The sequence below is a fragment of the Lissotriton helveticus genome, chromosome 5_1 (genome assembly GCF_964261635.1).
Source record: "Lissotriton helveticus chromosome 5_1, aLisHel1.1, whole genome shotgun sequence".
In the NCBI taxonomy this organism is placed as follows: Eukaryota; Metazoa; Chordata; class Amphibia; order Caudata; family Salamandridae; genus Lissotriton; species Lissotriton helveticus.
This window is the reverse complement of record NC_136065.1, coordinates 1348416684-1348431876: the sequence shown is the minus strand read 5'-3', so window position 1 is coordinate 1348431876 and position 15193 is coordinate 1348416684. Positions and strand designations below refer to the sequence as shown.

The window sequence follows — 15193 nt, the reverse complement described above, 5'->3', positions numbered from 1 at the left end:
CTTTAAATCAGGCAGGTGAACTGGGATTTTGGAAGACAGTGTACTCTGCTAGAGTACCATGTCTGCCAAGCTCTGAATCAGGCCCATGGTTACTGCTGTATGCATTCATTTATTGTAAAGCTCTCGAATTGTGGGTTGCCAAATTTCAAAACAGTATGTTTCTTACTTTAAGTTTCTAACTGAGCCCTTATTACGATGTCATCGGAAAGCATTCAGACCGACTCGGTGTCGGAATGGTTTCCGACCGAATAGGATTCAGGGAGTCCAACTGACCAATTACGATGTTTCCGAACACCGTTGGGTCAGACTCCCATTGACTTCAATGGGAGCCTGTGTTCTGACTGGTAACACAGACTTTCATTGAAAAAAGGGGTGGTTGTGGAAAACCTTGCACCCAGTGGCGCAAACCCCATGGTGCCTGTCACACTGCGCATGGTTAGAAAGAGAGGACCCATGGATACCCCCACGGCTCCAACCGGAGGCCTTCAGGTGAAGGAGGGCCTGCTACGGCCCCCAAAAGTCAGGTTCTGACAGCCGATCAGTGTCAGACAAACCGAGTCAGACGGGCTAGCCAACATCGTAATCGCTCAGTTGAAAACGCAGCCCATGGAGTCATACGAGTCGGCTTCGACCGCCTAGGTTTCTCTGAATGCTGGTCGGAACCGAGTCGGAAGGACCAAACGGTTACCTACCATCATAATAAGTCAGTCGGAAATGTTTCCGTGGTTGGTCGGAAATGCGGGCTTTGAATCGTATTCGGACAAACCGAATGCCGTTCAGAGCCTTTCCGACCGACATCGTAATCGGCCCCTAAATGTCTTTCAAATTACTTTTTCAGAAAAATGACTTGATTCTTATGTTTTTATGTTATGTAGAAATTTTTTGTAGAGCGAACGTACACCAGGTGGTTTCTTAGCGCTATATATAGGAGTAGCCTGGGTTCTTGTGAGTTATTCATATGCCTGAGTGAACAGTCAGGTTTTAATGAGTTTCCTGAATCTCGGGATGTCTGTACAGGATCTGATGTCAAGGGGCATGGCGTTCCAGAATCGGGGGGCCAGCACCGCAAATCTGCTGCCACCTAGCAGCTCTGATTTATAGGACGGGGTGAGCAGAAGGTTCATGTTGGCTGAGCCCAATTTGCAGTTGGGTATGTATCTCCGAGTGATATTGGAGACAAATTCTGGGCAAGTGCCATGCAGGGATTTGAAAGTGAGGCATCCTATTTTGAAGGCACAGGGTTGTGATATGGGGAGCCAATGTAGCTTCCTCATAAGAGGGGAGGCATGTTGCCATCTGGGCAGATGAAAAATCCGTCTTGTGGCATGATTCTGCACAAGTTACAGTCTTTTGATTAGATATAATGGCAGACTGAAGTACAGTGAGTTAGTGTAGTCTATGTGAGAGATGACCAGGGCTAGAACTACCTGCACTGGTGCTTCCCTAGTAAGAAGTCTACTGATTTTCCTTATCTTCCGTAACTGAAAGAAGCAGGTAGAGACTACCGTTCCGATCTGAGACTTTAAAGATAGGTTGGAGTTGATTATGACCCCAAAGCTCTTAGCTGAGGAGGATGGGGTTGAAGGAGAGCCCAGCTCAGTTGGCCAGAAGTGTGAGTTCCAAGAATTTCGAGCACCTCCTACAGAATCAGCTCGGTTTTGTCTGGATTTAACTTTAAGTGGTTACTGGTCATCCAATTGCGGATATGTAGCATGGTGGCTTGGAATTCGGACATAAAATCAGACGTGTTGTCGATGGTAAATATTAGTTGCAGGACATCTGCATAATTAAATGCACTCACATTTCTTTCTCTTAAGGACAATATTAGGGGGAATAGATACAAGTTGAACAGGTGCGGGAATAGTGAAGATCTCTGAGGTACTCCGCACGTTGACTTCAGATTAGGTGCATTAAAGTAGGAGAGGGGAACAGACTGGGAACGGTCCTCCAGGAAGGACATAATCTAGCTGAGAGCTGAACCCTGGAGTCTCACATCCCTGACACGGTCCACTAAAATGCTGCTGACAGATACAACAGCACCAGAGCCTGAGGGGTGCCCTTGTTAGCATCCTTCCGTAGCTTGTCCAACACAGTCAGTATTACTGCTTCAGTTGAATAAGAAGGTCGGAAGCCTGTTTGTTGGGGATCAAGGTAATGCGACTGCTCGATGGGATTCCAATACCTTGGCCAGGAAGGGAAGCAAGGATATGGGGCGGTAGTTAATCAGGATCAGGGGATCTGCCCCAGGTTTTTTCAAAAGGGGATAGCTTTTTTGAAGGCTCTAGGGATTTTATGGCTCTATTCTTAAAACATCTCCCCCTCCAGAAAATGTCTTCTGTGAGGGCAACATCTCGTTCCTCACACACATGTTCAGGAATGGAGGTATTTCGACAATCACAAATGTAAGCAGATGTACAAGCTGGGGTGGGTTTAATGGCCTTTTCAGTGGGCCCATCAGCAATGGTTTGGAAACATCCAAAGCCTTGCAACTTTGTTAGTAACCAACATTTATTAGGTAGTTTCCTGATACTGCAAACACTGTTGCGGCAGAAAAACATACTTGTTACGGTTAGAATCAGGGAGGCAACACCTTAAACATGACAGGAGTGTTGAGAAATTAGAATGTTTGCATGTGTAAATTTGGGCACATGACAGCAGTGGAAATCTATGACAGCTGTGAATTTCCTGCAACACCACAGCAATCTTTTTTTCAAATCCCACAAAAATAAAAAATATATTCCAAATTTAGGAGCAACCCACCAGGAATACATTTCCAACTGTTATTACGGTGGGATTGTCAGTCAGCTAATACTTAGCCTGCACAGCACTTGCCACGGTTCAAAGAAGGTAAAAAATGTTTCATGTCTCCAAATACCATTCAAAGCAAAGCGACAACTTCTAATTACACTTAGTGTCTGAGCCTGGACTTGGTGCCAGCTCTCGTCCTTGCAGTTTCCACTGCCACTGCTTGGGCGCAAGCGAGAGTACGCCCAACAGTGCTGATAAAGGGGGCCAAGGCCAAGGCTTCCACTGATCTGGGCATGTAAGGAGTTCTGAGGGTCCACCTCTATGAATACTGGGGCCAGGCTTTTGCCAGGAGCAGCACTTTGAGCAGGCTGCAGGGCCAACTATAGATCTGGCAGGAAACTTAGGCCATTCCTCAGTAACCAGTGTAATCAGGGTCTGCAGCTCATCTTTATCTGTTAATGATCTGGCAACAAAGCAGAATTTAAGGGAAGAGAATGGAGGTAGCTTTGGGAGCGGTGAGAGCTGGCAGTTTGTTACAGACACTCAGCATTGGCAATAAATACAGTGCAATATAGGCCAGTGGCACCTTTGCTCTTTCATTTCTAGAACATACTTAGAACTAATGCAGTGGACCCGAATCATGGCCTGCAGCACCATGATTCGGCTGGGATGTGAATGTCTTTCCTTGACCTCTAAGAGCAGTTTGCGTCACCAAATTCAGGTTCATTGCTAAATGTTAATGCCCTCGCAGAGCTCTCCCCCGCCCCGTGCTGTGGTAATATCTGAGGATTTGACCTAAACATGGTAGTAATACAAGCCTGAATCTGTTTTTATTATTGCACCTCCTCCCAATAACATGTTTTATTGGGCCACACGTTTCTCACTGGCAATCCATTTATTAATATTGCTTTCATAGTAATATTAATATTGTTGAGTGTGGGGCGGGGGTATAACTTATGAGAAGGGGCACATCACGATGCCCCTCCACTACGTTAACAAAGGAAATAAATAGCATATTACCCTCAGCACATCTATATGCACAGTCCATGCCATGCTGTTATTTTCATATACACAGACATTATCTAACGTTTAGCTGAGCACAAATCAAGCTAGTAGGCTAACATTACAGTAAGCTGGCATTGGCAGCATGCCCCCAAAGGCCCAAATGCTTTCTTTTGTAAAGTGATAGTAGAGTGGGATTTGTAAGGCAATAAGCATTGTTTTCTCACTTAAATTGCCCTCTGCTGCGGTAATAACATGGAATTAATTTGGCCATTATAATTTAATAAATGTATGAATGTATAAATGTATATATGTGTGATAATACATGTGTAATTTGGTGACATTTCTTTTCAGTTGCATGGCATATAATATGTATTTATTTACACACACAGACAAGCTGTGGTCCTAACATTGAGAAATTCACACATCAATCGAGGGCAAAATTCACTACCTGTAGCCTCAATCAATGAAAACCAAAACAATTCCACTATAACATGCAGTAAAAAGCTACATTCTTTTGAAGATTGGCCTATCTTGCGACACTGCTTGTGGCCCTTAATATATTTAGTACAAAACGAGTACAAACCCTCTGCATTCAAATTAATTTGAGTGAATATTGTGCCCAACAACACCCAAAATACATGTATCATTAAAAAAACAAGATATCGTGCATGAATATGTAAGTAACGATAGGAAATATACAGATCTTGTATTTCTTTTATGTATAGGTTAAATTATCTTTTTTATTTGACCTTACTATAGTGTTCCGACCTACCACTCCGTTTCAGTGTGCCCCAATCATTCAAATGATGGTTCCATAACACTTTTTGTACCCTCCCAGTAAAATGATTATATTTTTTATTATTTTATTTTTTCCTGCGCCTTTCCCATTTGCCTTCACGTTTTTCCTTTTAGTTTCATGAACTCACTACTTTTCAACTTGATATTTTGCCTAAAATGAGGACATTTCACCCCAACTAATAAGCACAACCTGAAGCTGCATCAGTTGTTATGATGTTTTAAATAAACCCTGTCTTCTGGAAATGAAAATCTTTCCATTCCTTTCTTTTTGCGTAATACTCAAGACCCGTTAGTATTTAAGAAACTATTAAAAACTCATTTGTTCCCGTAATTGCTGGCTGTTAAGTAAGAAACTCCTCTTGGCTCCGCGCTGGGACAATCCTTGGAGTAGCTATTGCGTGCTATAAAAGGATTTAACATAATATAACATAACATTATTGTGGGCATATTTATACATTTCTCACTGTATGCTTGAAGGCTGTCGACTGGGAAAGCTTATGCAGAATTCAGTATGCTTGAGTTTATTATGGTGGCAAGGCTAAGATAAAGGCCACAGGCCTGATTGGTCCTAGGATGCTTGTTGCCAGTCCAGGGAGGACCTGGGCTAGCAGTTTGGGCTGCACTGTTCCCATACGGAGCAGGGTCAAGACTGATTTGCATATGGCTAGGTTCAAACTGGAATGGCATGGTGAGCAAAAAAACCGATGGATTTAGGCCCAGATCTCTGTAAAGGGGTGAATGTATTACATTGTTCTGCATTCTGTCCATCAATTGTTCTTTTTGCATTTGTCACCCCGAGTGACACGGATATGCCCAGACGTGGGTCCCGTGCTCTCCATGCCACTGAAGTCAAGCTATTCTGGCTGATGAGGGATGAAACCCTGAAACCGGTCCTAGGATGCTTATTTCCAGTCTAGGGATGAACTGGCCTTGCAGTTCGGGCTGGACTGTTCCCATTGGGCACAGGGTCAATACTGATTTGCATATGGCCGGTTTCAAACTGGAATGGCATGGGGAGCAAAACAATGATGTATTTAGGCCCAGTCACGGCCGGTAAACATATAAATACATAAAACTAATTTCGTTGTGTGCACTGCATCACCAAATGTGATGCAGTGCGCGCAACAAAATTTGTTTTATTTATTTCTATGTTTACTTACCTGTTAAAGTCCGTAATCCATACATTACTACCCCCTCCCCACGTCACCGCCCTGCAGTTACACCTACTACCGGCCGTGGCTGTTTAGGCCCAGATCTCTGTACTGGGATGAATGTATGAAATTGTTCTGCATTCTGTCCATCAATTGTTCTTTTTGGAATAGTCACCCTGAGTGGGGCGGTATACCCAGACATGGGTCCCGTGCTCTCCATGCAACTGGAGTCAAGCTAGCAGGGCTGATGAGGGGTGAAACCCCGAAACTGGTCCTAGGATGTTTGTTTCCAGTCCAGGGAGGACTTGGCTTAGCTGTTTGGGCTGGACTGTTTCTATAGGGAGCAGGATGAAGACTGATTTGCATATGGCTGGGTTCAAACTGGAATGGCATGGGGAGCAAAAAACTAGGTTCAGATCTCTGTACTGAGGTGATAGTATGACATTGTTCTGTATTCTGTCCATCAATTGTTCTTTTTGATTGGTTCATTGGGAACATTTATCTCAGGTACCATAGGTATCATGTTTAATGTGAAAGGTTACAACCAATGTATTATGTAAAGCATTGGAGAAAGCCAATAGACCTTTAACCCATTAAGTGCGGCGCACATTCAGCAGACGTCGCGTGCACTACCTCGATAGTGCTGCGCACGTCCGCTGAACGTTGCGGCCCCGCCTGCGCAATAGAACGTTCCGCACCAGCGCAGAATATTCAGCGCAGCGGAGGGGTTAAGAGTGGATTGGCATTAAACTGTGTAAATGCTTTAGAAAAATATTTTGCAGCATGGAATCTCACAGATTTTCATTTTAGGCAAGGTTTTTTTTGTTGGCTACCCCATCTGGAGATGAAGATTTGAAACGTGATTATTCTTGTTAAGCCCTTTCAGAGGGGTTGTATAGTGTTTACCAGCTGCAACCTTGTAGATATTTGTAATTGTAGGACTATGTGCCTGATAATTGCTAGGTTGACGATTATGTGCAGTGCAGAATCCCTCAGTTGTTTATGGCGACAAGCAATATAATATATTGCGTTTATAATTTTTTCTGCGGACTCTTTGTTATAATGGATGCAGGTCTTCCTGACAAGCCATTCTTGATTTTTGACAGGAGTTGATCTTTCATTGACACATTTTGCTATTAGAAAGCACTACACAAAATACTCTGAATAAACGGAATTTGCACAAAAGCAATTTTGACAGATTATGGCTTTAACATTATTATCAATAAATTCTGATTAGCCAAATCTTTGACCCAAACATCTGCTCTGAGAAAATTCCTAAAAAGTTATTTTTTTATAAAAATAAATTTTTCATTGCCTGAAAAACACTGGTTCTTTGAAAAAAAAATACAAATTGAGTTTTAAAACTCAATTTGGTGACAAAAATGAACAGGCTTATCAAATTAAAAAAAACTGAACTAATTAGTTACAAAAACAAATGCATTCTTGTAAAGCATCAATTCACAAGCTTAATTCACTGACCAAAACTACCAATAGTGAATCATAGGAAAAAAACATACTAACTCTAGACTTTTCAATAACTGAGAAAAATTCTTACAACACCATATACTTTTTCCCACAGTTTTTAAAAAAAAAGTGTCATAATGTAATTGTTTGTGTATCATCTAAACATTTGAAAAATACCCCATCTTCGTAGACGCTTACAAGTCATTACTGATGAAGAACAATCTTATTTTCTACTTGCTTCCTTCCATACCTCTGCAGCCAGGTAGTGTCCTGTGGCAAGATGCTTGAAACGATACAGACTATTCCAGTGCCCGGCGCCTCCTCGACAGGGATCGTGGTGCACAACCTGCAGACAAGAGAAGGAGAGATAAGCACAATAGATGATCCACCCCTATCTAACAAAAATTAAACTTAGGTCTTAACAAGAATTACCATATAAGACATATCTGTATTGTCAGACAGCATGTACTCTCCAGATGAACTGGCACCCTGAAGCATGAAGTGTGATAAACTATGTCTCCGAGTTTGAACTCAATGGTGCACATTGGAAGGAAGGAATGCCAGATATATATATATATGTATATATATATTTAGATATACACACAAACACCCCCCCCCCCAAGAATGCAATGCGCCCATGTGTAGACACAAAGAGCTCAAAGTCCACAGTGCAAAAGGTTTATTTGGCAACATGTTTCAACTTTGTGGTCTTCCAAAGGACCAGAAAATCATTGTGCACCACCACCTTATAAAAAGATATGACAATTTTGTGCTGATCCATCAAGCTAGCCCTGGCCACGGCTTTCTCACATTTAGTTCCTCCCTGACACACACACAGTTCTGACCCCCCTTTTTATGTTTGCAGGCTGTCCAACACACCCCTTGTCCTGATGAAGACCCGACACAGATGGCATTTAAGTCTGCACTACTACATAGGGTCGAAACACCGACGCTGTTTATGTCAATCTGTCCATGCAAAGTCGCACCGCAAATAAGGAAAAACTCCATTCTGTTGTGACTATTGGTTTCAAAAGTGGACACACAAGAACTTATGTTTTGTTTACATGTATGAATATATGTCACCTTTCTCATCCTTGTACAGCACGGTCATCACCACTCACTACCAGTCACTAAGCATTCCACGGTTTATGTGTTCTTTATGTTATTTTGTTTCGGACAGTCAGTTATCCATTGATTAATACATGCAAAGTATATACTAAAGAATTGCCTTTGGTACTAAATTCAGTGCCGTGTGTCTTTGTGTACCATACATCCAATGTTGCTACATAATATGTAGTAAGTACAGTGAAGCAAAGAAATTTTTCTATTTCCGACAGAACCACTGTTTTTGTTTATATCCATCAAGCGGGGCCAAGAAAAAGGGGCCTCCCCAAACATTGATTTCCATAAGAAACTTTGCTCTCCAATACAGACAAAAATGGCTGGACATGATTACACCAAATTTGACAGAAAGAAGTTTACTCAGAGAGTTTTTTAGATCGAGCTGAGCGGCAGCGCGCATGCGCTGCTCGTTCTGCGAGGCCCGATGTAATAGAGTATGCAGTGGAATCCCCGCCAACTCTCTGCCCATATTTTTAATTGGCTTGCATCATTGTTTTCGTAAACGCTGGCTTCCGATTCATTATAAGGCTTGTTAATCCCTCCTGGGTACCTCCTTGTCTCCATTTGTTAACGCCCATAACAACTGGACCTCTTACTTGGTTGGTTACACAGTCTGCTTTATCTAGTAGGTTAGCACTATTTTATTTATTGACACTAATGGGGACAATGGGGGCTGCTTTGTTGTATTTGCATGCTGAGTGCGGCACCCACTTTAGGGACACCACACTCAGATTAAATGTTATATTTTAAAGTTTGATGTTTATTTTTTATTTTAACTTTACTACTGAGTGCGGCGCCCGCTTCAGGGACCCCACCTTGGTTTTATTATTATAATCTTTTTACCTGTAATATTGAGCATGGCGCACGCTCCATGGACCAGCGCTCAGTTTCATTATTATTTTTCTCTCTTTTCGTCTGAGTTAATTTTTATGGTGTGTTTTTACTACTTTATGTAATGGTGTTTTCTTCAAGCAGAGTTTGTGATGGTAAAAAGTTTTGTATTGTGAAGTGCCCTAATGAAGGTCCTTACCGAGGCAATGGCTGACTTCCGATTGTTGAAGCCATGTCACAGTCTGAGCACTCACAGTAGAAAAAGAGATGAGACTGGGACATGTCTTACAGATACTAATTTCAGACGGTGACATCAATGCACAAACGTCACGTCAGACATCATGACCCTAACATTGTACTGCGATATGCATGTAAGATATGGCTTGCAACCAATCACAGACAAGGAAGCAATTCAATCAGTTGGACAAGATATGTCCATTTGCACATAAACCAATTGGACAAGATTACAGCGCTTCCATTATGATGACATTTCCCTATGACATCAACACACAAGCATTTGCAATGCAAGAGGTCTCGCATTTACACGAGTTTGAGCTATTGGCATTGTAAATGACAATGCACTTTATTTAAGTTTCAAAACCAAAACATAAATAAAAGGCATTGTCATTTACAATGCCAATAGCTCAAACTTGTATAAATGCCAGACCTGTTGCATTGCAAATGCTTGTTCTGATTTGGTGTAAATCAGTTAATCTGTTTTTGAGAAATTAATTTTAAATTGTGCTCTCCTTTTAACTCCTACAGCACTTTCCATAACCTCTAAGAGAAAATCATTCATGGAGCACCTCCTGACCACTTGACTCAGAGGATCAGGGGCAAGAAGGCCCCCCTTACATTATGATGAAAATATAAATATATTTTTGCTGTAGAGTTTACTGACTTGAAGCATGGTTTACAGACTCCAGTGAGTCTCTGAGATCTGTGAACCGTGCTCCTGTCCCAGGTCCCCTCTTGGGTCTGCAAACCTAGGCCCTGGGCTGTGAATCCAAGAAGGTACCAGCAAGTGTTTAGGAACCTGTAAGGGTTCGCAAACCTCCAATGGGGTCCTGCAACCCTTCATAAAATGTTAAAAAAATACAGAAGAAAAAGAAAAATTGCACTGAAAGAGATAACTACCCTTGGTGGACTGAGAGCAGGGACTTATCAAAGGCAAGCCCTGCAGGCAACCAACTCGGCACACGAAGGCTATGCATTCTGGTGGTTGGACACCAGAAAGGGGTTGGGCATAGAGTCTAGCAAAAAGGGGTAGTCCAAGAGTGCATGGGCATATATAAATCAGTGCACAATAGTGGACTTGCTTTGGAGCCCATGAAGGAGATGAATTACTATGTTGCTGCCATCAGCCTGTATGTGTTGATTATAAAAATGAACATGGTAGGGAAGACTTTTCTGCTCCTGCACCTTATTGGCAAACAGGTACACAAAAAGTGAAATGGAGTAATGCATGATTAATCCCACAAAGTTGGAAATTTGCTCAATATGTATTTGTAAGCCTATCAGTGTAAATGTGTGACTTTCATTAGGAACTGGGCATACCTTTGTTCATTGGCAGCCACTTGGAGTTCACTTGGCCTTACATGCTTTACCTGGTCAATGGCTTTTTAAGACAAGTCCAACGCTGTCACAGCGTCCATGCAGAGAGTAATAAAATCTACAGAATTGATCCAGTGTGAAAGTTAAGTAACTCTCTGGGGCACTATAATCATCTCTCACCTCCACCTCCCAGAGTGCGTTTGAACTTGTGGCTGAGGTTGCTGACTGGCGGAGTGTGGTACGCAGGAAGACGTGTAGTTTTGACTTATACTCATCACAGGTTAGGAACTTCTCTTGCTCGGCGTGAAACAAGCGCACAACATCCCCCTGGAATTGTGGGACATAAGATAGAACAGCAAGGGATAAGGTGAGATGTTACACCAATGGTTTGCATCATTATCAGCATTTTATCTTCAGTATTATCATCTGTATTGTTATTATCAACAAATCGGTATCATCGTGATTTTCATAGTCCTCGATAATTTATCATCACCAATAGTGGAAGCATTAATAATGGGAGAAAAATCATCATAATTATTATTATGAGCACCATCTTTATTATCACCAAAACAGTAAATTAGGAAATGAAATTGAATAGTTGAAGAAAAACATGAGGTTTCTAAAAGAGTTGAAATAATAAGTAAGCAAAAAAAGAAGGGAAATACAAATGATTAACGGGTAGGCAGCAGATGTAAATTTCCATTGAAGCCATTTCTGACAATGGGTGGGGTGCTGAGAGCACAGGAATGACTCAACAGCAGGATATTCTTTTTCTGGATATTCTCAAAAAAGGACTTCCTCACCCAGGAACCACAAAAACCATTGTGCTTCCAGTATCATAAGAGTGGCTCATTCGTCATTTGGACACATGAGGATTAGTCATTTAAAGGAAATGGACCACCCTAGCTACAAAAGGGCAAAGAAGCTCAGTCAGTTCTTAGCTTCCACTTTTGCGAAAATCACTATCACAGTTTTTTGGTATCCTTCTGGAACAGAAAATATCTGATTCTTCACTCCTTGGAGTAACAGCTCTTCACCCTTCATCAAACAAATTTACATATGTCTTTGATAAAGTATGCGTCTGGAAGCTTAAAGTAAATATTTTTCTTAAGTTAAAGAAATATGCAGAACAATGCCCGATGCTGCTGCATTGTGCTACCCAGATTTGTCTCTGGTACCATGGCTCCACTTCCGAGGTTTAGCTCCTGAAGTCTAAATTAGTCCTGAGGCAAGTTTTGAATAATTGGTGCTTGTTCTTCTTGGTAAATAAGAGGAATTCTATCATGGTGGCATTGAGCCTCAAGTTGGTGCTGAACATCCAGGTCTGGATGAGGTGTGGGCAGTGTCTGAGGTTTTGGATGTCTGGAGCAGAGGATTCTTTCAAGTAGAGTTGCCAAATAGTTTACTTTTGATGCTGTTATTTGTGAGTAGAAACCCAAAAATCTGCATGTAAATGTTGAAAATAACAAGGGGACAGGATTGAACCCCATGGGTTTTCACGGCCGATAGGGATTTTCTGGGATCTGTAGGTGCCTGTATGAATGAACTGATGTTGGATTGATAGGTGGGAGAACCAGTGAAGGTCCTTTCAGGATCTGGTGAGGGTTGGATGATTGGCGGTTTTGAAGACAACTAAGAGGTCCAACAATACCATGAGGATTCTTCCTATGTGGGCGGGAGGCCATAGTCTAAGATATGATGATGCAACTAGTCAGTTCCACTAGATGGTTAGTTTGGAGTAACAGGAGGATATTACTAAGCTGGAGAGATAGATATTGATCACTTTGACAACTGCAGCGACTTGCTGTTCCGTGCAGGAGGTCCTTAAGTGAGGCCAGATTGGATTCTGGGGTGCTATAGCGTGGGGATTGCCACCATGCAGATACGAGGCAATGAGGGCTTGAACAACAAATCTGAAGTAGCTTAAAAGGAAGAAACTATTTCACTTTCTTTAGTAGAGGGAACTGGTACGAGACCTTCTTTGTTTAAATGACAAATGTGTTCCTTGAGTGACATGGCATTGTATGAAAATTGGGTTTGAACAAGAGTTGTAAGTGGTTGATGTAGAGGTCATTTGAAGTGTAGTGAGACAAGATCTCTCCTTCCCACAATGATGCTCTTAGTCTGGGGTCCACCTAAAAAGGCAAAGCTCTATTTCATCCAAAGGAGGACATGAAAACAAATTGTAACAAAATGTTTTAATGTGTATGCTTGCCTTGTGGATTAGTACATCTGTAGCTATTGTATCCAAAAGGCACAGTATCAATAGTTCTTCTCTTATGTTATCCTTTGAACATCATGTAAATGTCATTCCTCACAGGATATATAAATGAACGCGCCTGTAATTTGGTCATGGGTTTGCTTTACAATCAGGGGCGAGAGGGAGCCCTTTATGCATTCTCCGGTTGACCCCATTAGGTCAGCATGCCTCATGTGGGTTTGAAATAACTAAGTTGAAACAGGTAACATGGGGTGTTGGCTTGGCAGGAAAATGTTTTCAATATGCAGTATGATTGGTGGAGTTGCCCAAGGGGCATGAATGGTTCCTCCTTAAAGAGAGAAGGTTGAGAAATTTGATTGAGAGGCTGAGAGTGCCATCAGAGGGAAAGCTTTGAAGGAGGAGGCTGTCACTTGAACTAGGATGTGGGACAACTAGGTGGTCCAGCATAGGAAGGTGGACTTGAGGAGGAGCCCTTGGTCTTACTAACCGGACGATACTCTTTCGGAGAGGCCATTGTGGCCCAGAATAAACACATCCCCATTTGAATGGGTGCACGTGGAAGATACAAGTCTGCTCTGGAGAGCCTGGTCAAGCTTCATTCCTGTTAAAGGGACTTCTCTGTCTCCCGTACGGGAGTGTAGCACACATCCACTTCATTAATTCCTTAGCAGAGAAGCTGTATGCATATTGAATCTCTCGCCCTTAGGTTCTTGGCGGTCACCAAACTCACTTCAGCCACTATCAGTCACCTGTCAGACTTACATGAGCCTCTCATGTTTGATACTGCGGGCTGTGCCACCTCTGGTACTGGTCATTTGGATAAAGAACTATGTCCTATGATATGGAGTTCATTTTTCTTGGAGTGTCTGAATGGTGCCAATGGCTATATTAGTATCTGCAGCTTGCCCTCACAATTATTTTTGGCTGACACTAAAACAGGATTTTCATTTGAAAATTGCAATTTATGCCATGCGGACAGTAGCATTACATCATATGCATTGATTCTAAAAATGAAAACGTCCTTCTGGCTACAGGAAGCATCAAAGGTTTACCACACTCTTGCCCCTCAGTTATGGTTTTGAAAGTTTGAATGACTTTTTCTGACTGGGCCCTTTGGGCTTCACAGATGCTCTGTCTTTTATTTCACTAGAGCTGCCCACAGTCAGCATGCAGGCACTCACAAATGAAGGAATATGTTCCTCTGATGAGCAGCAAGAACCATGAAAAGCGTCAGGAGATTTCCAGCACTGACTGAGCTAAAAAATAAATAACCCACTTACCTGGAACGGTTGGCCCGCCACCCTACCAGCCGCCTCCTCTCTTGTGTCCTCTGTCATTTTTCTGCAGACTCCCTGCCAGCATTAGGAAGCACCCAGCCCCCATGCTCTCATCAGCCAATCACAAGGCTGCGGGACAGGGAGGCTTTGCATGTACCTCACCAGGCTGTGTAATGCAGCCTGGTGGGGAACATGCAAAGTGTGCATGACTGTTTGGCCGGCTCAAGAGGTAACAATAGTTATTATCACTTTATTTTTCCTTTTGTTCTGTGGGGTACACTTCCCGACAGCGGAGGATCTGCCACTTCTCAGCGAGAGCATATAACCAGGGATCTTCTACTGTATTGCCATTTATATAGTCACTTATAGGTGCTGACTTCCTTTGTAGATGGGCTGCATGCCACTCTGCAGGATGTTTAAATTAGAGTTGTAGTTTGTCATACAGTTTATCAGTCGGTTATCATACAATTGTATGCAGTTTGCCAACTAATATGTAAATTGTAAATGTAAATTGATTCTTGTATAGTGCACTACTCACCCGCAAGGGTCTCAAGGCGCTTGTACGAATACCGCTGTGGAACCCATCCTGGTTTTCCCTGTGAGGTGTCCACTCCTGGTCACCCCCAAGGTGGAGGCCAGGCATCCTTAGCGTTGTGGGAGCCGTTGTGGAGATTAAGTAAGCTATTGCCCAGAGATGCAGAGTGGGGACTCCATGATTGGAATAGGCACCGAGGCGAGAATTATCAGGTCCGTGGAATTTTTGAGCCCAAGACCCGCCGAGGCGGGGAATTGAACCCTGGTCCCGGGCTAGACCTCTGCATCAGGGTCTGCCGCTCTAACCATTGAGCCACACTTCTCCACAAATATGTCATGCAATCTGTTATAAGAAGCTGTCACAAACTATCATGCAGTCTGTCATGGCATATATCATCAAGATATTGTGCAGGCTGTCATGCAGGTGGTCATTCAGAAGATTGCACATGCCACCGTGTAGTGATAATGTAAAAGGCCACAAGAGCAGT

The 15193-nt window shown here is 42.6% G+C and overlaps 1 protein-coding gene across 1 annotated transcript in view; it reads right to left on the bottom strand.

Annotated features, from left to right (window-relative positions):
• ITPR3 (inositol 1,4,5-trisphosphate receptor type 3) overlaps positions 1-15193 on the bottom strand; it is a 568454-nt gene that overhangs the window by 311000 nt on the left and 242261 nt on the right. Inside the window, exons 8-9 of the mRNA XM_078644240.1 lie at positions 10854-11000; positions 7417-7512 (exon numbers count right to left, since the gene is read on the bottom strand). Of these exons, the coding sequence (XP_078500366.1) occupies positions 7417-7512; positions 10854-11000 (243 nt within the window). The remainder of the gene's footprint in view (positions 1-7416; positions 7513-10853; positions 11001-15193) is intronic.